A 21,495-nucleotide genomic window follows, 5' to 3' on the forward strand; every position below is an offset into this window, starting at 1 on the left:
CGCTGAAAGGCCGGGCCCTTTTGGGCGAAGCACGCAGTAACCGGAAGTCAGTGGCGGAAGACGCGAGCGTGGGAACCTACTGCTGTAACGTGGAAGATGAACGTCCCTAGTCTCCTCTTGGCGGGAGGTAGGGTGCTTGGAATACTGGGTGAATTTCCCGTCTGCCCTTAGCCTCTGGTCTTGAAGCTTTTTGCCCTCCTCAGATTATGTGTCCAGGACTCACTGTTGGAGTTCCTGCTGTGTTGACAGGGCTGTTCTTTTCGCCGATCCTCGGAGCGATTGTGGGGTAGGGGGTCCTCGAGGGACTCCTCGGACTGGGCCAAGGGCAGAGGGGTCAGATTCTAAAGGCTGCTTGTTTTCTTCTGGCTGCCTTATTTTTCTGTGGCCATAATGTAAAACTTTACGTTAGTTTTACAAAGTTGCTTCTTATAAGGTTTTTCTTTGTGGAAATAGAGACATAGTAGAAATGTTAAAACGTGTTACAGAAGAAAATAAAAACCGTCTGTAAATTTAACAGCTAAAATATTTCTTATAAACCTATGAAATTCAGTTTCATTTGGTTCCACTGGATGAGAAACTAGTGAAGATAAATATTGTTAAAAAGATTTCTTGAAGGTTAAAATTTCAAAAAATGTTAAACAGTTGAAGTCATTGTTTTATTTTATTTTGCTTTTTAGGGCGGCACCCACGTCATATGGAAGTTCCCAGGCTAGGGGTCCAATCGGAGCTACAGCTGCCGACCACAGTCACATGGGATCCCAGCCTTGTCTGCGACCTACACCACAGCTCAAGGCAAAGCTGGATCCTTAACTCATTGAGCCGGGCCAGCGATTCAACCCGCATCCTCATGGATACTAGCCTATTCGTTTGGTTGAGCCAGGAGGGGAACTTCCCAAGTCATTGTTTTAAAAACATGCTTCTTTGAGCTCCCGCTGTGGCGCACAGGGATGGCCATGAGTGGTGGCCTCTTGGGAACCCTGGGAGGCGGGTTTAATCCCCAGGCCTGCACGGTGAGTTAAGGATCCGGCAGTTGCCGAAAATATGGCTTAGATCTGTCCCTGGCCAGGAATATGCCGCAAGGTGGCCAAAAATGAAAGCACTTAAAAATACCTACATGAGGAGTTCCTGTCGTGGTGCAGTGGAAAAGAATCTGACTAGGAACGATGAGATTGTGGGTTCCATCCCTGGCCTGCCTTGGTGGATTAAGGATCTGGCATTGCCGTGAACTGTGGTGTAGGTTGCAGAGGTGGCTTGGATCTTGTGTTGCTGTGGTTGTGGCTTAGGTGGGCAGCTGTAGCTCCGATTCAATCCCTAGCCTGGGAATCACCGTATGCCATGGGTGCGGCCCTAAAAAGACAAAACCCAAAAAAACAAATAAAACCCATAAATAAATACATTCTTCATGTGGACATAAAGTAAGATTTCTAGGTAGTAAAACTTAGGTGTTATCCACAAAAATAGAATATATTTCTTTTGAATAAGATCTAATAGTTCCCCCTTTTTTTTTTTTTTGGCTGCACTATGGGCATGTGGAAGTTCTCTGACCGGGTGTCCAACCCATGCCACAGCAGTGACAACCCAGGATCCTTAACCAGCTGCGTGCCACAAGAGATTTTCCACTAGTACTTTTTCCTTTTTTCTTTTTAGGGCTGTTCCCATGGCATATGGTAGTTCCCAGACGAGGAGTCAAATCAGCTGTAGCTGCCAGCCTACACCACAGCCACAGCAATGCCAGATCCTTAACCCACTGAGAGGGGCCAGGGATGGAACCTATGTCCTCATGGATACTAGTCGAGTTCATTACCACTGAGCCATGACAAGACATAATGGGAATTCTCTCCATTAGTTTTTAAATTATGGGAAAGTCAGTGTCGCTTTGCAAAGGCTCTGGTTAGGCTACAACTTACTTAAAAGTAAGTAAGATGTCTCAACTTACATTTTGCTCAATTTTCCTTTTAGGGAGGTGGAGATGTTGTCCAGTTCCATTAGGGTCATTCTTTTTCCAGGCCCTACATAATTCTTGCTGTCGGAAAAAATCCACTGCACCAAAGAAAATTATTCCCTATGTCGATTTTTTTGATGAAAATACAAAGGAATCTGAAAAGGCACTTGACAAACTCTTCTCTTCAGAACAGCAGGCTTCCATCTTGCACGTGTTGAACACAGCATCTAATAAAGAACTTGAAGCTTTCAGATTGCTTCGTGGAAGAAAATCCATCAATATTGTAGAGCACAGAGAAAAGTTTGGGCCATTTCAGAACTTGGAGAGTTTAATGCATGTGCCCTTGTTCCAGTATAAAACCACCGTTCAAGTTTGTAACTCCATTCTTAATCCACAGACTGGAGGGAAGAAAAAGTCACAGGAAAACCGGCTCTTGAGAAAGCTCATCAAACCAGAAATAGGAAGAGAGAGACTTCAGGTATACCCTTTTTCTTATACTGCCTTAATATTTGAGAACCTGCTTTGCAAAACACGATTCTGGGCCTTAATATTTGAGAACCTGCTTTGCAAAACACGATTCTGGGCACTAAGACACGGTTCTTCAGGCAGACTATAGTTTAGTTGGTGGGCCCAGTGATAACACATGTAAACAGGTAATTTGTTATATGGTTATTCTCAAAGAATGAGATGCACAGGTAGCAAATGAGCAATTTAGAGGAGAGAATTGTGGGTTGTGACTTCGGGGGAACATTTACTAGAAGAACTCATCCTCGACCACGGAGAGAGAAGTAGGCTAGCAGGAAGAGGAAGGCATTCTAGAAAGAAAGAACAGTTAATGTAGAGAAATAGGTCTGTGCAGGACTTGTTGAAGAGGAATGTGGAGGAGATATCTGCCTGGTCTGAGGGCTATGTTGGGAGTAGTGAGAAATGAAGATTCAAAGATGAGTTGTAGGAGTTCCATCGTGGCGCAGTGGTTAACGAATCCGACTAGGAACCATGAGGTTGCAGGTTTGATCCCTGGCCTTGCTCAGTGGGTTAAGGATCTGGCATTGCCGTGAGCTGTGGTGTAGGCTGGTGGCTACAGCTCCGATTGGACCCCTAGCCTGGGAACCTTCATATGCTGCGGGAACGGCCCAAGAAATGGCAAAAAGACAAAAAAAAAAAAAAAGATGAGTTGCAGCCGAGGAACAACTAGAACATTATAGCAGTCTTTATCAGGATTTAAAGTTATTTTCTGTCTCCCCATCGCTCTTTTAAAAAGCATTCTAAAAGCAAGCCTTTTTCAGTTTATCTTAAAAAGTAAATATTAAAATTACTTGGCATGGAGTTCCCGTTGTGGCGCAGTGGTTAACGAATCCGACTAGGAACCATGAGGTTGCGGGTTTGGTCCCTGCCCTTGCTCAGTGGGTGAATGATCCAGCGTTGCCGTGAGCTATGGTGTAGGTCGCAGACGCGGCTCAGATCCCGCATTGCTGTGGCTCTGGCGTAGGCTGGCGGCTACAGCGCCGATTGGACCCTTAGCCTGGGAACCTCCATATGCCGCAGGAGCAGCCCAAGAAATGGCAAAAAGACAAAAAATAAAAATAAAAATAAAACTACTTGGCATTTCAAACATTAAACCTTGGAGAAATGGAACTTAGGTCCTATGAAACATTACTTGATGTTCTCTTATCCCATAATAATTACCTTTTTTTTGACCAGTAATTTTCCGTTTTGGGGGGATTACAGAAACTTTTTGAAAATCTGATAAAAGCAATAGACCCTCTTTTCAGAAAAAATAAATAATACATATACAGAGGATATTATATATATTTTCAGAGGACTTGCAGATTTTGTTAAGTTTACTCATAGACTCCTGCTGTTGTTGATCTGGAACATAGTTTTTATTTTTTTATTTTATTTATTTTATTTATTTATTTTTTTTGTCTTTTTGCTATTTCTTTGGGCCGCTCCCACGGCATATGGAGGTTCCCAGGCTAGGGGTCTAATCGGAGCTGTAGCCACTGGCCTACACCAGAGCCACAGCAACACGGGATCCGAGCCGCGTCTGCAACCTACTCCACAGCTCACGGCAACGCCGGATCATTAACCCACTGAGCAAGGGCAGGGACCGAACCCGCAACCTCATGGTTCCTAGTCGGATTCGTTAACCACTGCGCCACGACGGGAACTCCCTATTTTTTTATTTTATTTTATTTTATTTGCTTTTTAGGGCAGCACTTGCAGCATGTGGAGGTTCCCAGGCTAGGGGTTGAATCGGAGCTGTAGCTGCCAGACTACACCACAGCCACAGCAACGCCAGATCCAAGCCTTATCCTTGACCTTCACCACAGCTTACAGCAACGGCTGATCCTTAACCCACTGAGAAGGGTCAGGGATCAAACCCACATCCTCATGAATACTAGTCGGGTTCATTACTGCTGAGCCATGACAGGAACTCCTGCAGCGTTGCATTAGTTTCAAGTGTACAGAAAATGAATCAGTCACACATATAAATATGTCTGGAGCATGTATGAACCATTTTTTCAGAGTTTGGATTTTCACTCAAATATATGGCTAAAACTGTAATCAGGTTATTTTGGAGTTGTATCTTATTTAGAGGGCTAGGTTCTAAAGTCAGTTCGTATGTAGAAATCTGTGCAGTAAAGTCCTTGGAAAAAATCTTGCCCATGAAGTACTGCGTGCAGTCTGGTTCAGCAATTCTTAGGCACACTAAAACTTGAGAATCATTGAGCTAAGGAAAAGAACCAGGAGCTCCCACTATGGTGCACCGGGATCAGCAGCGTCTTGGGAGCACTGGGATGGGGGTTTGACCCCCAGCCTGGTGTCAGAGGAACTGGCTTTGCCTCAGCTGTGGCTCAGGCTTCCACTGGGGCTTGGATCTACCCCCTGGCCTGGGAACTCCGTAAGCTGCAGTGGTCAAAAAACAACAAAAAGTTCACACTTGTAACTAAACCAGCCCTTTTTTGTTTTAGGCAGTTAAGAGTATCGTATCCATTGTTTCTGGTACTCGAAGAATTGCATGGGCTCACCTGGATCGTAAACTGGCAGTGCTGGACTGGCAGCAAAGTGAATGTTGCCGATTGGTGAAAGGAACGTACCTATCATCTGTTTATTTAGAAGAGGTAAGGCCATTGCACCTCCAAATTCCTACCCTGCTAGAGCTCCTGGGTCATCTTCTAGGTCTAAAAGGAATGTAACGCAATAGTAAGGAAGGATTTTCTTTCAGTATTTATTACTCACCAGTTCCTGTTATGTTTCCCATCACTTCATGATTTTTTAAAATTGAATCATTTATTTCAAGAAATGCCTCATAGGAGTTCCCCTGTGGCGCAGCAGAAACAATCCAGTTAAGAACCGTGGGGTTGCAGGTTTGATCCTGGGCCTCACTCGGTCGATTGGTTAAGAATCTGGCATTGCCATGAGCTGTGGTGTAGATTGCAGATGCAGCTCGGATCTGGTGTAGCTGTGGCTGTGGCCAGTAGCTCTAGCTCTGATTAGACCTTTAGCCTGGGAACCTCCATATGCCGCGGGTGTGGCCCTAAAGAGCAAAATCAGTCAATCAATCAAAGGCAGATACTGAGAAAATCAGTTGTCAAGCATATTGTTCTAAATGGTTTTTTTTAGAATTTCATATTTATTTATTTATCTCCATTATAGCTGATTTATAGTGTTCTGTCAACTTTCTACTATATAGGTGACCTAGTCACACATACATATGATCATGCTCCATGATAAGTGACTAGATATAGTTCCCAGTGCTATACAGCAGGATCTCATTGCTTATCCATTCCGAAGGCTATAGTTTGCATCTAAATGTTAAGTGTTTTTTTTTTTTTTTTTTTTTGTCTTTTTTTAGCCATTTCTTCTTGGGCCGCTCTCACGGCATATGGAGGTTCCCAGGCTAGGGGTCAAAGCGGAGCTATAGCCACCAGCCTACGCCAGAGCCACAGCAACGCGGGATCCGAGTCACGTCTGCAACCTACACCACAGCTCACGGCAACACCGGATCGTTAACTCACTGAACAAGGGCAGGGATCGAACCCGCAACCTCATGGTTCCTAGTCGGATTCGTTAACCACTGCACCACGACGGGAACTCCTAAATGTTAAGAATTTTTATCACTGTATTTATAAAACTTATTCTTCAAACTGCCTCATTTGAGTCTTCAAAACCTTGTGAGATGGGCAGTAATGATAATCCTGATTATGATTCTACCTATGAAAACTGGTTACATCAAGCATCTGTGTTGTGATTAGTCAGTTGCAGAGGAGATTGATTCTAGGCTAGTTATTCCAACCCTATGCTCCATCCTAGAATTTTCTTTTTTTTTTTAATTTTATTTATTTATTTTGCTTCTTAGGGCTGCACCCGCGCGCGGCATATGGAGCTTCCCAGGCTAGGGGTCTAATCGGAGCTACAGCTGCCGGCCACGGCCACAGCCACAGCCACACAGTATCTGAGCTGCATCTGTGACCTACACCACAGCTCATGGCAACACCAGATCCTTAACCCACTGAGCAAGGCCAGGGATCGAACCAGCAACCTCATGGTTCCGAGTTGGATTTGTTAACCACTGAGCCACGACGAGAACTCCGATGCTAGAATTTTCTAAAAGGTAAATAAAACAGTTTTGTCTAGTTTTAAAGCCAATGAAGATTTTAGAAATTATGAAGCTCATTGTACAGAGAAGAATCTGGTAATTAGGAGGTAAACACTGACTTCTTTTAGCTTAGCTTGTTCCTGTTAAAACCATGACCAGAACTTGGCTGTCCTGACTCCTCCATAAAATGCTTTTTCAATTACTTGTCCACAGCAATATAACTTAAGTTATATAATTATACTTTAAAAACAGAAGTGGAACAGAGAGGAGTTCCCATTGTGGTGCAGCGGAAACAAATCCAACTAGTATCCAGGAGGATGTGTGTCTGATCCCAGCCTTACTCAGTGGGTTAAGGGTCCTGCATTGCTGTGGCTGTGGTGTAGGCTGGCAGCTGTAGTTCCAATTTGACCCCTAGCCTGGGAACTTCCGCATGCCGTGGGTGTGGCCCTAAAAAGCAAAAAAAAAAAAAAAAAAAAAAAAAAAAACTGAGGTAGAGGAGGGCTCAAACAATAAAACTTAATGAATTATTTCTGCTCATTTTTTTCCTCCTCAAAGATTTCTTCTGTCATTTCAAAGATGCCTAAAGCTGACCTCTATGTTCTGGAAAAAACAGGACCGTCATTTCAGAACTCATCTCTGTTTCCTATCCTGTTACATTTTCATATCATGGAAGCCATGCTGTTTGCCTTACTGAATAAAACGTTTGCCCAGGATGGCCATCACCAGGTGCTGAGCATGAATCGAAATGCAGTGGGGAAGCACTTTGAACTGATGATTGGTGATACACGGACTAGTGGGAAAGAGGTAGTGAAGCAGCTCCTCTCAGAGTCGGTGCTGAAAGAAGAGCCTCGGGTGTTCTTCCCACCGGACAAGATCGTCCGCTACAGACAGCTCTTTTCATCTACTGAGCAAAAGAGAGTAGAAGAGTTGTATGATTCATTACTACAAGCGATAGCCTTCTATGAATTAGCAGTTTTTAAAACTGAATCTTAAAATTCTGAGGTTTGTATGTTACATTTTCAAATATATTTATTAGCTCCGCAGTTGTAAAGCCAACTGTTTGAACATCCATGTGAATGGAGAAGAAAACTTAAGTTTGTGTATTTAGTGTTGAAAGTCAGACTTTCGGCTTTTGAATGGTTTACATAATAATAAACCAAGGCTAAATCAATCAATGAGATTCTGTGCCTTTTAGGTTTAAGTGTTAAAAAATAAGATGCGGAGTTCCCGTTGTGGCACAGTGGTTAACGAATTCAATTAGGAACCATGAGGTTGTGGGTTTGATCCCTGGCCTTGCTCAGTGGGTTAAGGATCCGGCGTTGCCGTGAGCTGTGGTGTAGGTCGCAGACGTGGCTCGGATCCCATGTTGCTGTGGCTGTGGCATAGGCTGGCGGCTACAGCTCCGATTAGACCCCTAGCCTGGGACCCTCCATATGCCACAGGAGCAGCCCTAGAAAAGGCAAAAAAGAAAAAAAAAAAAGATGCCCCCTAAATCTCCGAAACAAACAGTTACCTTCCTTGAAAAGCAAATGCCATCTATACTAGAAGAACTGCATTATAATCATGTTGTTAAAACAGGGAATAATGGATTTTCTGGATGGTGCTCATTATGGGAATAAAACTAAGTATTACTGTTTTAACACAGTTGTGGAATCATCATCTCTGAGTATAATGTGGTTTGATGCACTGCCTCCAAAAGGCAGTTTTCCAAGTTCAAGTTGTGGCTCAGCGGAAACTAATCTGACTGGTATTCACGAGGACACAGGTTTGATCCCTGGCCTTGCTCAGAGGGTTAAGGATCCGGTGTTGCTGTGAGTCGAAGATTCAGCTCGGATCTGGTGTCACTATGGTTGTGGTGCAGGCTGGCAGCTATAGCGCTGATTCGACCCTTAGCCTGGGAACCTCCATATGCCGAGGGTGCGGCTTTAAAAGGTAAAAAACAAACAAAACTATCTTTTGAAAAAAGATACACCATGACAGGAACTCCTATTCCCATTATTTCTTGATTTTTGACCATTTGAATACAATTCCAGGGGGTTATTTTACTTTGGTTCCTCAATTAATAAGACCAAATCAACAGGTAAAAGTTCCATAGCTTGTGAACTCTTGCATTCAGTAAAATAAATAAATAAATCCACATAACTTAAAAAACAAAAGCCTTAGATCTTGTTCTCTCTTCTGTATAGGGACAGAATCTAGAAGATATAGCCTATGTTCAAGCCTACAATATCCATATTTTCCTAGATGATTACATTTGGAACTCCCATTTAAATATTGTAAACACACACGCATCTACATTTTTCAGTTGTACATTAGGATACTTACCTCTTAAGGTGAAAATATAATTCACCAGATAATACAACTGAATAGTAAGCTAATATAGACTATAAACACTTGAAATAGGAACTTTTCAGATACATACATCTGATTACCTTTTTGCAAAAATGATTTTAAGTGAAATATGTTTTTGTGGTCTTTTGTAGGGCTGCAGGTATGGCATATGGAAGTTCCCAGGCTAACAGTCTAATCGGAGCTGCAGCTGCCAGCCTACACCACAGCCACAAGGGATTTGAGCAGCATCTGCAACCTATGCCACAGCAATGCCAGATCCTTAACTCACCAAGCAAGGCAAGGGATCGAACCTGCATCCTCATGGATACTAGTCGGATTCTTAACCCACTAAGCCACAACAGGAACTCTGAAATGTATTTTTTAATCCTATAATTAAAAAGTATACTTTCACCAAAAATATACCTTTAAGTGGAAAGGGCTCTCATGTAGAAATCCCATCGTAGAATCCTTCTTTGTTACAGTTTTAATGAAAAGCAGTTTTGTCCAAAATACTTATATTAACATCATTAATATCTTTATGAAATAAAACATCAGTGATATAAAAATACAAGGAAAATGTACAAGACAAATGATTGGAGTTGTCAAAATATACAAGTTATCACATCTGTATGGCTGCTAAAAAAGATTTATGGAAACTACAATTCATAATCTTGATTTCACCTTGTCAGTGTTCAGTGATTCACATGGTAAAATATGCTGGATGAGTATACTAAAAATAAATTTGTCAGGAAGCTCTTACTTTTTGAAAAATGATGAATAATTTCTTTTCTAGGAAGTTTTCTTATGGATTATATTTGCTATTTTGTATTTTGTGTTGTGTCAACTTATTTCAAAGAGCTGGATGAAGGGTAACAGGAAAGGGAAAAATTATGGCTAAGTTTAGCCTTGAAACATCTTTAGAAATATTTAGTGAACTCTATCTTCTAGAAACAGCTCACATACATATAAAGAGTCCAACAAAGCTAAATCCAATAATACAAAAAGTTCAGAAAAGAAGTAACTACCACAATTATCATAAATACAATGTGTCACACGATTTTTTCCATTTTAAATATTTACATACCAATAAAAAATATACAGTCTTTTTAAAATGTACATTAAGAGAAATAAACTCTCCCATGAAACTCAATATAAAAATGTATCCTAAGGGCCACACATAGGAATCTGTACAAGGCATGGTTAGTGCAGAATATTAAGGGAAGCCAGCTGCCAAAGTGTTCATAGTCTCTTTTGAAATGTTAAGATGAATTCCTTCAAGGTAGTGCAGGAATCTGTCAAAATTACAAGGAAATAAATTTAATATTAATCATCCATATCAGATGAGAGTATCTGGCAATCTTGAAGTAGCTATTAAAATGTTCTTTTTACAGAACCTTTACCTTCTTTTGCTTTTCCCTTGTTCTTTTAGCTTCTCAGTCCTACAGATGTTTCGAAGAGTTGGCAAATATTCGGTTATACCAGCTTGTCTATTACCCAAGTTCAGGAGAGATCGGCTAGAAAATACACTTTTGATGACTGCCATCCTCTTCCAAGCACTGCTGTAATTTAAAAATAATCATTACTTTTTATTTTTAATGCCCAATAAAAATGCAACAATCCCAAACACAACCAGCTTCTGGTCTCTTTCTCCCTGCTTCTGGGCTAGACTAGACTAACTGTAATTCAGATTAACTTCCTGTATCATTTTCAACACATCACTTCCATACTGAAAAGACTAATGGCTACCTGCTGTCTGCACAGCAAATCCAAACCCCTTTCCCTGTTATCCGAGTATCCCAAATCTAACCAACACTCCCCACCCCTGCCCCAATTTCTCATTATTTCTCTTCCCAACAATCAGGCTGGTCTCCTTAACTGTCTCATTAGAAACTACATTATTGGAGTTCCCGTCGTGGTGCAGCGGAAACGAATCTGACTAGGAACCATGAGGTTGCGGGTTCGATCCCTGGCCTCCCTCAGTGGATTAAGGATCTGGTGTTGCCTTGAGCTGTGGTGTAGGTCGAAGACGAGGCTTGGATCTAGCGTTGCTGTGGTTCTGGCATAGGCTGGCGGCTATAGCTCCAATTCGACCCCTAGCCTGGGAACCTCCATATGCCACGGGTGCGGCCCTGAAAAGACCAAAGACAAAAAAAAGAAGCCACATTATTAATTAACTTTAAGGGCCTACCATCAACAAAAGCCCAGAATTTCAAAATTAGTAAGAAGAAAGAAACTAATAATTCCCCCTTTACCACTTACTATTGAAAAATAAAAGGAGGTAAAACTTACTCTAAATTAACTGCTGACTGACTAAAGCGTTCGTTACCGCGCTTTTGTGAAACATAAAAAGTAAGCTCTTTTGTAGGATCGCTTCCTAATTTCCTACAAGAATTCAGGGAGGTTTCCAATGCTTTTGAAATAGTAGAAGAACACTTGGTGAAGCTGAGGGCTTCTACAGCTGCCTTTAATTCTCCAGAGCTCTGAGGAGTCCATCCATCTCTACTCTCAAGACTAAACTCATCGCAAAGTCCACTCTTGAGCTTTCCACTTGTCCAACCAAAATCACTTTCACCACGTTCCTTTTGGTCCTTTACGCCAGTTACAAGGGCATCTAAGAAGGACATGTTGTCCACGAACTCCGTGAGAGAACTGAGACAGTGAGAAACAAGGGCAGAACATTCCTTTTCCGCGGGTGTTTTAGGGCGAGGAATAGACTCAGCATTTGACTCTAGACAGTTGTTTAGTTTCTTTGTCTCTGGGTTGCTTTCTTTATCTCTGGCTTTGCTTTCTTCTGGATTTGAAGAAGATGCAGGGGAAAGGTTAATAAATTCATCCGAAAAGATGAGTTCGGTGTCAAATAAGTCACTATCATCTAGAATTACCATCTTTTTCTTATGTTTCTTTTTTTGGGACTTTTTCAATGGCTTCTCTCCTTCAGAATGTTTCCTAGCAAGACATTTCATATTTTGTGTTGCTTCACTGGTGTCCACACTTACAGATGGACCACCAAAGTTTTCTGTTTCGGGAATGATATCAACAGGTAATGGGAGAATGAACTCAAGATTACTATATAAGAAATCTATATTCCGCATTTGGAATTCTGTAAGAAGCTGGATGAGCTTATGCCATGCTTCCTTTGTTCTGATTTTGTGCTGAAAAACAATTTTGAGTAAAGAAATGTTACAACAGGATATAGTCTGGATACAGTGTCATTCCTATATATCTTCAAAGTTAATAATTTTATTAACTATACTTCCTTAGAACATTTAAATAGTATAATGAGCCTAAAAAATACATTTAGAAAAGTAATTTGAAGAATTAAATTTTCTAATATTTACTATACACCTCACTTCGATAATTAGAAGCTCATGCTTAAAAACTAATTTCTGAAATTGTTTTTAATTTGAAATATTTCTCAATTCTATTCTAAATCCTAAATGTAAACAATATACATTTAGAGCAATGCTCTAAATGCATCATTTGTCAAAGTGCTACTATGTGTTAAAATCAGAAATCTGAAGTCTATAAAAATTATTGGTAAATTTAAGTTAACCTTAAGAAGTACATGTTGGGAAGATGAAAACTTAAATTTGACATTCCAAACTAGATGTTGAAAATACCTTCAAAAATGAAAATAAGTCTTCAGATGGGGAGAAAATGTTCTTAAGGCCAAACAAGGTCTCAGCACAGCCAGTGTCACATTTGGGAAGGTCTGGTGGATTCCTTTTAGTATTTTTAGGGTTATTTTTGGAATCAGGGTCATCTTCAGAGCAAACAAGTTGTACATTTCTGCTATTTCCTCCTATAAAATTAGTAATAGAAAATCTTAGCTATCCATATTTTTTAACAAATGATAGCAAACAATTATTTAAAACCTAAGATCTTCTGCGCCTAACTCTCCTTTTGTTATTCTCCACATACGTATCTAACTCATAAGGAGTATGATGCAAACATTATTTCTAGTAGGTTAAGTGGAGACGGACTTATAAAACAACCCAACAGAAAAAAGTGCAAGGACTGAACAGGCAAGGCACAGAAGAAATACAAAATCTAACAAACTCATAAAAAGATGTGCAATTTCACCAGTGATCATGGAAATGGAAATGAAAATAAGATTCCCTTCAGTTTTAAATTGGCAAAATTAAAATAAGTGATAACGTAGCCTTGTCAGAGGTACATATAAAAGAGCATTATATATTCAAGGAAGCATAAATGTGTACAATTATCTTTGGAGGGCAATCTGGTAACACCTATCAAAATATAAAACGTATAAAGCCTTTGGCTTAGCAATCATACTTCTAGAATCCTCCGATAAAGTACTCACAGACATGCTCAAGATTACATACATAAAAGACATTTGGTGCATAATTTAATGACAAACTAAAGATGATTTAAATGTCCCACAGGTAATGGTTAAATTATGCTATGTCCACTTTATGTTATGGAATAGCACACAGCTATGAAAAAGGGGACCAGAACCAAAGGTACAGACAATAAATTGTCAGGTAAAAAAAAACAAATTATTTAACTATATATATAGTATTAGTTAATTTTGCTAAATAAGTAGGTAGCAATATTTGTATATGTGCATAGATAAAATTTTAACAGTAGCTATCCTTTAAAAAGTGGGGAAGCTCTTTTACGTTTTACATTACATACTTCCGTACTATTTTAATTTTCAGCGAGTCTGAGTCTGAGTCTGAGCTGAAGCTTCCGGCCTACACCACAGCCAAAGCAACACCAGATCCAAGCTTGCATCTGTGACCTATGCTGCAGCTTTCAGCAACCCTGGATCCTTAACCTGCCAAGCCACAACAAAAACTCCTGTTTATGTATTTTTCTTTTTAAATACAGGAATGAAATGCTTTTAAGATCTTCAAGAGGAGTTCCCGTCGTGGCGCAGCGGTTAACGAATCCGACTAGGAACCATGAGGTTGCGGGTTCGGTCCCTGCCCTTGCTCAGTGGGTTAACGATCCGGCGTTGCCATGAGCCGTGGTGTAGGTTGCAGATGCGGCTCGGATCCCACATTGCTATGGCTCTGGTGTAGGCTGGTGGCTGCAGCTCCGATTAGACCCCTAGCCTGGGAACCTCCATATGCTGCGGGAGCGGACCAAAGAAATAGCAAAAAGACAAAGAAAAAAAAAAAAAAAAAAAAAAAAAAAAAGATCTTCAAGAAAAGAGATAATGCTATACTAAGTTTTTGTTTTCTAAAGTTCTTGGTAGAGCATTTTATAACCAGTAATAAGGTGACAATTATTAACTAATTTATTTATAACAGGGCATTTTCCATGTCTTAATCATTTTTACTTCTAAGAAACAGTTAAAGCTTAACTACCAGCTTAGACTGAATTAAATACTTTGAAAAAGAATAAAATATTAAAATTCGAACTAATCAAGAAACCGAGAAGGGATTAATATTACAGAACTTCACCTTTTTAACATTTACATATTTGTACATTTCCCAGAGCAGGATCTGTAACTACAGATCTGTGACTATGGAGCATGGAAACCACAAACTATGAACTTCTTCAGGGAAGGAAGCATGTCTTATTCCTACAAACACAGGACCTGGCATGGAGAAAGTCCTCAGTCAATGTCTGTGACTTGAATTAGGTAACGATGATGGAAGACTGATAAGAAATTAAATGAAGCATTTCTGAAATGAAGTTCTCAGGAAAGACAGAATTACAGACTATTAAAGGAGCTAAGGGGAAGTGACAATGCAGTCATATAAAAATAATTTACATATGGAAAAATCACCAATATGATTTTTTAATACATCAAAAAGTTGCTAAATAATATAATTCTATTTGTTTATAAATGTATAAGTAACAGTTTGTTTCAGGTTCAGTTTGGTTTTACCCACATTTATTAACACTTACGAAAGTCTCCATCAACATAGGTGATGTATGTATCCTTATTTTAAAATTAACATGATACCTCAATACTCAAACTTTTTATAATCTCTCAAATATTTCAGTACAGCATATATTTTAATAAGCATCCCCTTACAGAAATCTCCATAACAAATCAACTTACGACAAAAGGATAATGGCCTTTCTTCTAAAAATCCACCTCCACTTCTAATCCAGAATTGTAAGTAAAGGATACTTTTTCTGACATCACAAGTATTTGCAGTTAACAATGTTACAAAATCTTTTATATCAGTTCTAAAATTCTCAGTCAAGCAGATTGTCTGTAGATAGCTGGCAACATTTAGCTGAGAGAGAGAGAGGGTAGGGAGAGAGGGAGGGAGGAAGAGAAAGAAAGAAACATGGTCAATTGCAGACTTAACAGAAACACATCAATCAGAGATATCAAAAAGTCAATTTTGCTAAAATTCATAACAGCTTAAGCTCTTATTGAGAATGACTGTACTAGAAAAATGTAAAGGAATATGCTACCAAATTAAAAGCATTCACACATACTTCTTTTATTAATTTATACAGTCTGAGGCACCAGGGAAAATTTTATAGAAGATTTTCCAACCTGAACCCTGGAAGCAATTTTATTAAGCCTTAAGAAAGTTCCTTAGTATTAAATAATGATACAACTTGGTGGAATATATTACAGCCATTAAAATTATAAATGTGAATACTACAGTAGTATTGAAAAATAAAAATACTTATTACATAACTTTTAAAAACCATTGTTAGAAAATTATATCAATGTAATTATAAAATAATAAATGTATGTAAATAAGAAATACAAGGAGTTCCTGTCGTGGCGCAGTGGTTAACGAATCCGACTAGGAACCATGAGGTTGCGGGTTTGATCCCTGCCCTTGCTCAGTGGGTTACGGATCCGGCGTTGCCCTGAGCTGTGGTGTAGGTTGCAGACGCGGCTCGGATCCCGCGTTGCTGTGGCTCTGGCGTAGGCTGGTGGCTACAGCTCCGATTTGACCCCTAGCCTGGGAACCTCCATATGCCGCGGGAGCGGCCCAAAAAATAGCAACAACAACAAAAAAAAGACAAAAAGACAAAAGACAAAAAAAAAAAAAAAAAGAAATACAAGGAAAAAATGTAAACCATGGGGGTAAATGAGCCAAGTACATTTTTTCATTTCATTTAGTGTTCAATTAATATTGCTCCTTTTTTTTTTTTTTTTTTCCAGCTATACCCGCGGCATAAATTTCTTGGGCCTGGGGTTGAATCTGAGCCGGAGCTGCAACCTACACCACAGGCTGTAGCAACAGCAGGTCCTGACTTAAGCCACTACACCAGGCTGGGATCAAACTGGCACCTCCAGAGACAAGAGAGGTCATTAATCCACTATGCCACAGTGGGAACTCTAATATTGCTCTATTTTTTGTAAAACCACAAAATATGTACAATTCTCTTCCCATTTCTGTTTATCAAAAACTTCTTACCTTGAAAAGATAAAATGTGAAAAACTGTATTCACATTTCACAGATTTTATAAGACCTCTAGCATTTCTTATAGTAAACAAGACAATTAAAAACATGGTTTCCCTATATCTTTGATTTTATTCTACACACACACATTATTCTTGCATGCATCTGGGACTTAGGCTTCCCAAAGACTGGGAATTCTGTTTTCAATAACAAAGAACTACCTGCTATCAGACCAACCTTGCTATCGACAATAACTATAAATTCTATAATCGACTACAAGAAATAAAAATAAAAAGCCAATTACCTAAATGGACAAGAGAGTAACCCAAGGCAGAAAAAAACAGAAGGGAAATTAACACTCGGACAAATGAAACTGCCCTGGATGAATCTCTACTACACCTTTTAAAATTAATTTTTGACTAAGTTCAGGCTAAAGCAATGGTGGCTAAAGCTCGGGTAGAAACTCACAGTGCTACTGTATTTACATTTCACAGACTTTATAAGACCTCTAGCATTTTTTATAGAGTTGGAGTTAGCAAAAGAGGGTTTAAAAACAGTCAGTAAAACCATGCCTAAGGGAAACATATTCATAATGAACAAACCGATAGTCAATCTCAGCAGAAAAATAGAAACTATAAAAAAGAAGCAAATAGAAATTGAAAACTAGAAACTGTAGTATTAGGATACTACAGCAGGTGGGCCTCAGGGAAGACAGGAGGTAGCAGGAAAAAACCTTAATAAACTTGGAGGTAAACAGGAGGTAGCAGGAAAAAACCTCAATAAACTTGAAGACAAATCAATATAAATGACCGGATCAGAAGTACAAACAGAAAAAACTGGAAAGGAGGAGTTCCCATTGTGGTGCAGAAGAAATGAACCTGACTAATATCCATGACGAGGAGGATTCAATCCCTGGCCTCACTCAGTGGGTTAAGGATCTGGCATTGCCACGAGCTGTGGTGTAGGTCACAGATGCAGCTCAGATCTAGTGCTGCTGTGGCTGCGGTGTAGGCTGGCAGCGGTAGCTCTGATTCAACCCCTAGCCTGGGAACTTCCATATGCCGTGAGTGCAGCCAAAAAAAAAAAAAAAAAGTTAATTAACAAAAGGCAAACACACACAGGAGTTCCCTGGTGGCTCAGTAGGTTGGGGAGCCGGCATAGTCACTGCTGTGTCTCAGGTCACAGCTATAGCAAGAATTCGACCCATGGCCTGGGGACTTCCACATGCCAAGGCCAAAAAAAAAAAAAAACCCCACAAACAAACACACACATACACAACAGATACGACTACCATGCCCAAAATTAAAAAGACTGACAATAGTTGCCGGAATTCTCATACAGCAGAAATCTATTGGCAGATTCTTAAAAAGCTAAATAAATAATAAATAACAAAAAGCATTTGATTCAACAATTCTACTGATAGATTTAACATGGAAAAATCTAAAAAAACATAATGTGAAGTGAATGAAACCAGATTCAGGACACAATATTTCCTATTATTTTTAAAATTTCAGAATAGATAAAAACAAATCTCAAAAACATTAGAATAGTTATCTCTGGTGTGGAGGGCAGTACTGATAAAAAGAGCCCAAGGGAACTTTGGGAGGTGCTGGAAAAGTTCTGTATTTTGATCTGGGTGATGGTTACAGGGATGTTTACTCTGTTCATACTTCTCAAGTTGTATACTTAAGTATGTGAATTTGCCCTCAATAAAGCTCTATTTACTAATGACCTAATGAATTTGGAGCCTAGTAAAAAATCTGAATATTTGAATTTTGACAATATTTAAAGTAAAAAAAATGATAATCCGAAGTCTCCTAGGAGTCCCTGTCATGGCGCAGTGGAAATGAATCTGATTAGGAACCATGAGGTTGCAGGTTCGACCCCTGGCCTCGCTCAGTGGGTTAAAGATCTGGCGTTGCCATGAGCTGTGGTATAGGTCGAAAACACAGCTTGGATCTGGCGTGGCTGTGGCTGTGGTGTAGGCTGGCAGCAACAGCTCCGACTAGATCCCTAGCCTGGGAACCTCCATATGATGCGCATGTGGCCCTAAAAAGATAAAAAGAAAAAAAAAAAAGTCTCCTAAAACTCCAAAATTTAACATATCCCTTAGTCACCACATTTTAAAGTTATAACTAAATATTATAACAAACCACTTTTCATGTAATTGTGATATATAATTTTTGATTATCAAAATTAAAAACTTACCAGTGAAGGAGTATTAAAATTAATTTCTTCAAAGCAGCCATCAAACATTAAACTAAATGTTGGATCTATAGGCAAAAAATACATCTGTAAACATTAAGTCCACTTTTCTAGTCATATTTTTTTCTATAAAGTATCTATATTTCATCAGTAATGAAAACAAAATACCATGTCAATTATAAATCATTAAGGAGGAGTTTCTGGAGCTCCCGTTGTGGCACAGTGGAAACGAATCCAACTCGTGACAATGAGGTCACAGGTTTAATCCCTGGCCTTACTCAGTGGGTTAAGGATCTGGCGTTGCTGTGAGCTATGGTGTAGGTGGCAGATGCAGCTCAGATCTGGAGTTGCTGTGGCTGTGACATAGGCCAGCAGCTGCAGCTCTGATTCGACCCACCCCTAGCCTGGGAACTTCCATATGCCGCAGGTGTGGCCCTAAAAAGCAAAAATAAAGTCATTGCTTACCTGCAAGTTAATATATTCATTTTATAATTACTCAGAAAAGAGGGGGGAGTTCCGTTGTGGCTACGTGGTTACTGAACCCTACTAACATCCATGAGGATGTGGGTTCAATCCCTGGCCTTGCTCAGTAGGTTAAGGATCTGGCATTGCTGTAAGTGGTGTAGGTTGAAGACATGGCTTGGATTCCTCATTGCTGTAGCTGTGGCATAGGCTGCAGCTGCAGCTCTGATTCAGCTCCTAGCCTGGGAACTTAACATGCCGTGGGTACAGCCCGAAAAAGACAAAAAGGAAAAAAAGGAAAAAAAAAATCCTCAAAGCTGCAAATTGATTGCAATAATTCTCAGTTTGAAAATGATCTAGAATCCTTCTCACTTTAAGAAAAAAAGAATTTACCAGCAGATTTATGAAGGAACATGTGTCTAACTAAAATTTTAAGAAGCTATCCCAGAATATCTTAACCGAAAGTAATTAATTGTAAAATCACTGGTTTCTTACCACTTGTAGTAAGGATTACAGGTCTTTTCGTTGTTGCCATAAACGTTTTGACTGCATTCAAAAATCCAGCATCTTCTTCAAAAATGACATCAACCTAAGAACCATTTATTAGAATATTAATGTACTGAGTAATAATACTTATTGGATATCAGTTATGGATACACAGTAGATACACTATGTCTATTAGAGACCATGTTTATGAATTTGTGAACCAGTGTGAATTCAACCCTGTGGAAAACCAAAATGTGTTATTATAGGAGTTAAAAAGAAAAAAAATCAAACACTAAAAATCAAAGAAATGCAGTCACCTATAACTAAATAAGTATGGGTTAGAATGATTTCTATAAACACCTAAAGTATTGAATTACATTAACCGTATTCCTGAAAAATTCTTCTATTGTTGACAGTTTCATTCACTTTAATTTCAGACAGATACAATTACTCCTTCCTAGGCAACTGTACAGTCCTTTATGGTAAAACATAGAGTAATTAGGTTTTTACCAGGAGTTTATCCCAAAGGTATAACGCCATTAGCCTACCTCCTCAAAAAGAATAAGAGATGTTGCATTTTTCCTGTTGGGTTCCTCAGCCCCAAACTCTTTGACATTTGAAGTTCCTGTGTTTGTAGATTTAGTCGGAATGATTTGTTTCTGTTCAAAAGAATTTTTGATTCCTGCATAAATAAAATATTAACATTTTACAAAAAATCAACTTAAAAGAGAACATTGGATATTTCCACAGAATAAGCGCAAACTGAAATCTACTATCAAAACTGAAACAAAATATCAAGACTGCCATAGACAGGAACTTCAGCATAGCTGAGGTTTAATAAACAGCAATAGGAAGTCATGAAATATGATCATATTTTTATCTAGCAGGGTCTTGGTCAATTTAATGTCTTACCTTTATTGTTTTCCAGAAATGCTCCTATTTCCTCATTATTTTTTGGCTTAGAAGACACTTTAAAATAATTTGCTAAAGTTCTAGGAGGAAGTGCTCGCTTTGGTCCACTACTTTGTGGTGATGGTGGAGGAAGCTTTCTTGGTGATGTAACAACAACCTTCCTGGGGGAGCTTAATTTTTCTGCCAAAAACAAATTGTACTTAAAGACAAATATTCTAAAAATTAAACAGATGGCAAGATTGAGTTATCCACAGTCTATATTTCTACTCTTGCCAGTTAAAATCAAAGATATGAAAATTTTTTCATTCTTACATTGAAATACTCTGTACACTCAAAAGTCATTGTATTGTTATTCTACCAGTAGAGAAGGTAAAACCAGTCATTTGGAAAAGAGAGTCTTTTCTAAAGAAACATACATTCTTGAAGCAAATACTGTTCATAATCCTCCCATTCACTCTGTCTACATCTGCTTGAGGTCAGAAGAGGCTGGAGGAAAAGCGATAACAGTGCATGCTGAGCACATTACGCATCTTCTCAGCCAACTTCACTTTAGCCTGCAGTACATTGATACTGCAAGCAACTGATAATCTTTTTCTAGATATGCTGTGAAAGATGGAGACAAAGTTAAAAATAAATGGCCGGGAGTTCCCACTGTGGCTCAGCGAGTTAAGAACTCAACACAGTGTCTCTGAGGATGTGGGTTCGATCCCCGGCCTCGCTCACTGGGTTAAGGATCCAGTGTTGCCGCAAGCTGTGGCACAGGTTACAGGTGCCCTTTGGATCTGGCATTGCTCTGGCTGTGGTGTAGGCCTACAGTGGCAGCTCCAATTCAACCCCTAGCCTGGGAACTTCCGTATGCTACACATGCAGCCATAAAAAGGAAACAAAACAAAACATGGCCAAGGTCTACTCTTCAGAAGCTCCATAGCAGCCTGGAATTTACCCCAGAGCACTCCCCTTGCTTCCCTCAAAGTACCCTTACTTAGTCTTTTTTTTTGACTTTTCACCATTTCTAGGGCCACTCCCGCAGCATATTAGGGGTCTAATTGGAGCTGCAGCCGCCGGCTTACGCCAAAGCCACAGCAACTCGGGATCCAAGCTGCGACTGTAAGCTACACCACAGCTCACGGCAACACTGGATCCTTAACCCACTGAGCGAGGCCAGGGATGGAACCCCCAAACTCATGGTTCCTAGTCGG

At 39.6% G+C, this 21,495-nt stretch overlaps 2 protein-coding genes across 10 annotated transcripts in view; one reads left to right on the forward strand and one right to left on the reverse strand.

The window, feature by feature from the left end:
* The first annotated feature begins 43 nt into the window (after positions 1 to 43).
* On the forward strand, positions 44 to 10,505 carry TEFM (transcription elongation factor, mitochondrial). Of its 3 annotated transcripts, none has more exons than XR_014821422.1 (5): positions 44 to 127; positions 1,960 to 2,420; positions 4,918 to 5,067; positions 7,101 to 7,835; positions 9,153 to 10,505. XR_014821422.1 is itself a non-coding variant. In XM_005669064.4 (5 exons), exons 1-4 carry the CDS (start codon positions 97 to 99, stop codon positions 7,536 to 7,538), a joined length of 1,080 nt encoding a protein of 359 aa, XP_005669121.2. In that variant the 5' UTR covers positions 44 to 96; the 3' UTR covers positions 7,539 to 7,547; positions 10,306 to 10,505. The 3 variants fall into 3 exon arrangements, 2 of the variants coding, with proteins under 2 accessions (XP_005669121.2, XP_084841355.1); XM_005669064.4 differs by having other exon boundaries at positions 7,101 to 7,547; positions 10,306 to 10,505; XM_084985229.1 differs by lacking the exon at positions 9,153 to 10,505 and adding an exon at positions 8,191 to 8,477 and having other exon boundaries at positions 7,101 to 7,547.
* The window catches only part of ATAD5 (ATPase family AAA domain containing 5), a 46,142-nt gene continuing 33,995 nt past the window's right edge, over positions 9,349 to 21,495 (reverse strand). For 3 of the 7 annotated variants that reach the window (XM_084985188.1, XM_084985185.1, XM_021067456.2), the window contains 9 exons: positions 20,297 to 20,476; positions 19,933 to 20,066; positions 19,394 to 19,487; positions 18,440 to 18,504; positions 14,917 to 15,097; positions 12,497 to 12,678; positions 11,166 to 12,028; positions 10,277 to 10,435; positions 9,349 to 10,168 (listed from right to left, as the gene is read on the reverse strand). In XM_084985188.1, the coding sequence (XP_084841314.1) occupies positions 10,090 to 10,168; positions 10,277 to 10,435; positions 11,166 to 12,028; positions 12,497 to 12,678; positions 14,917 to 15,097; positions 18,440 to 18,504; positions 19,394 to 19,487; positions 19,933 to 20,066; positions 20,297 to 20,476 (1,937 nt within the window). In that variant the 3' untranslated portion in view covers positions 9,349 to 10,089. The remainder of the gene's footprint in view (positions 10,169 to 10,276; positions 10,436 to 11,165; positions 12,029 to 12,496; positions 12,679 to 14,916; positions 15,098 to 18,439; positions 18,505 to 19,393; positions 19,488 to 19,932; positions 20,067 to 20,296; positions 20,477 to 21,495) is intronic. The other 4 variants (XM_084985189.1, XM_084985186.1, XM_084985184.1 and 1 more) reach the window with 3 other exon arrangements.

This window comes from Sus scrofa, chromosome 12 (genome assembly GCF_054392235.1).
Source record: "Sus scrofa isolate SSC_HxYL_T2T_F1_AM1 chromosome 12, Sscrofa_HxYL_maternal_Yorkshire_Landrace_v2.0, whole genome shotgun sequence".
Taxonomy (NCBI): domain Eukaryota; kingdom Metazoa; phylum Chordata; class Mammalia; order Artiodactyla; family Suidae; genus Sus; species Sus scrofa.

Excerpts from the sequence above, each read along its gene's own strand:
- TEFM (XM_005669064.4), top strand. The coding sequence starts at position 97 with ATGAACGTCCCTAGTCTCCTCTTGGCGGGAG. Across the intron at positions 128-1,959 it reads TAGTCTCCTCTTGGCGGGAG|GGAGGTGGAGATGTTGTCCA; the intron begins GTAGGGTGCTTG and ends TTTTCCTTTTAG. Across the intron at positions 2,421-4,917 it reads TAGGAAGAGAGAGACTTCAG|GCAGTTAAGAGTATCGTATC; the intron begins GTATACCCTTTT and ends TTTTTGTTTTAG.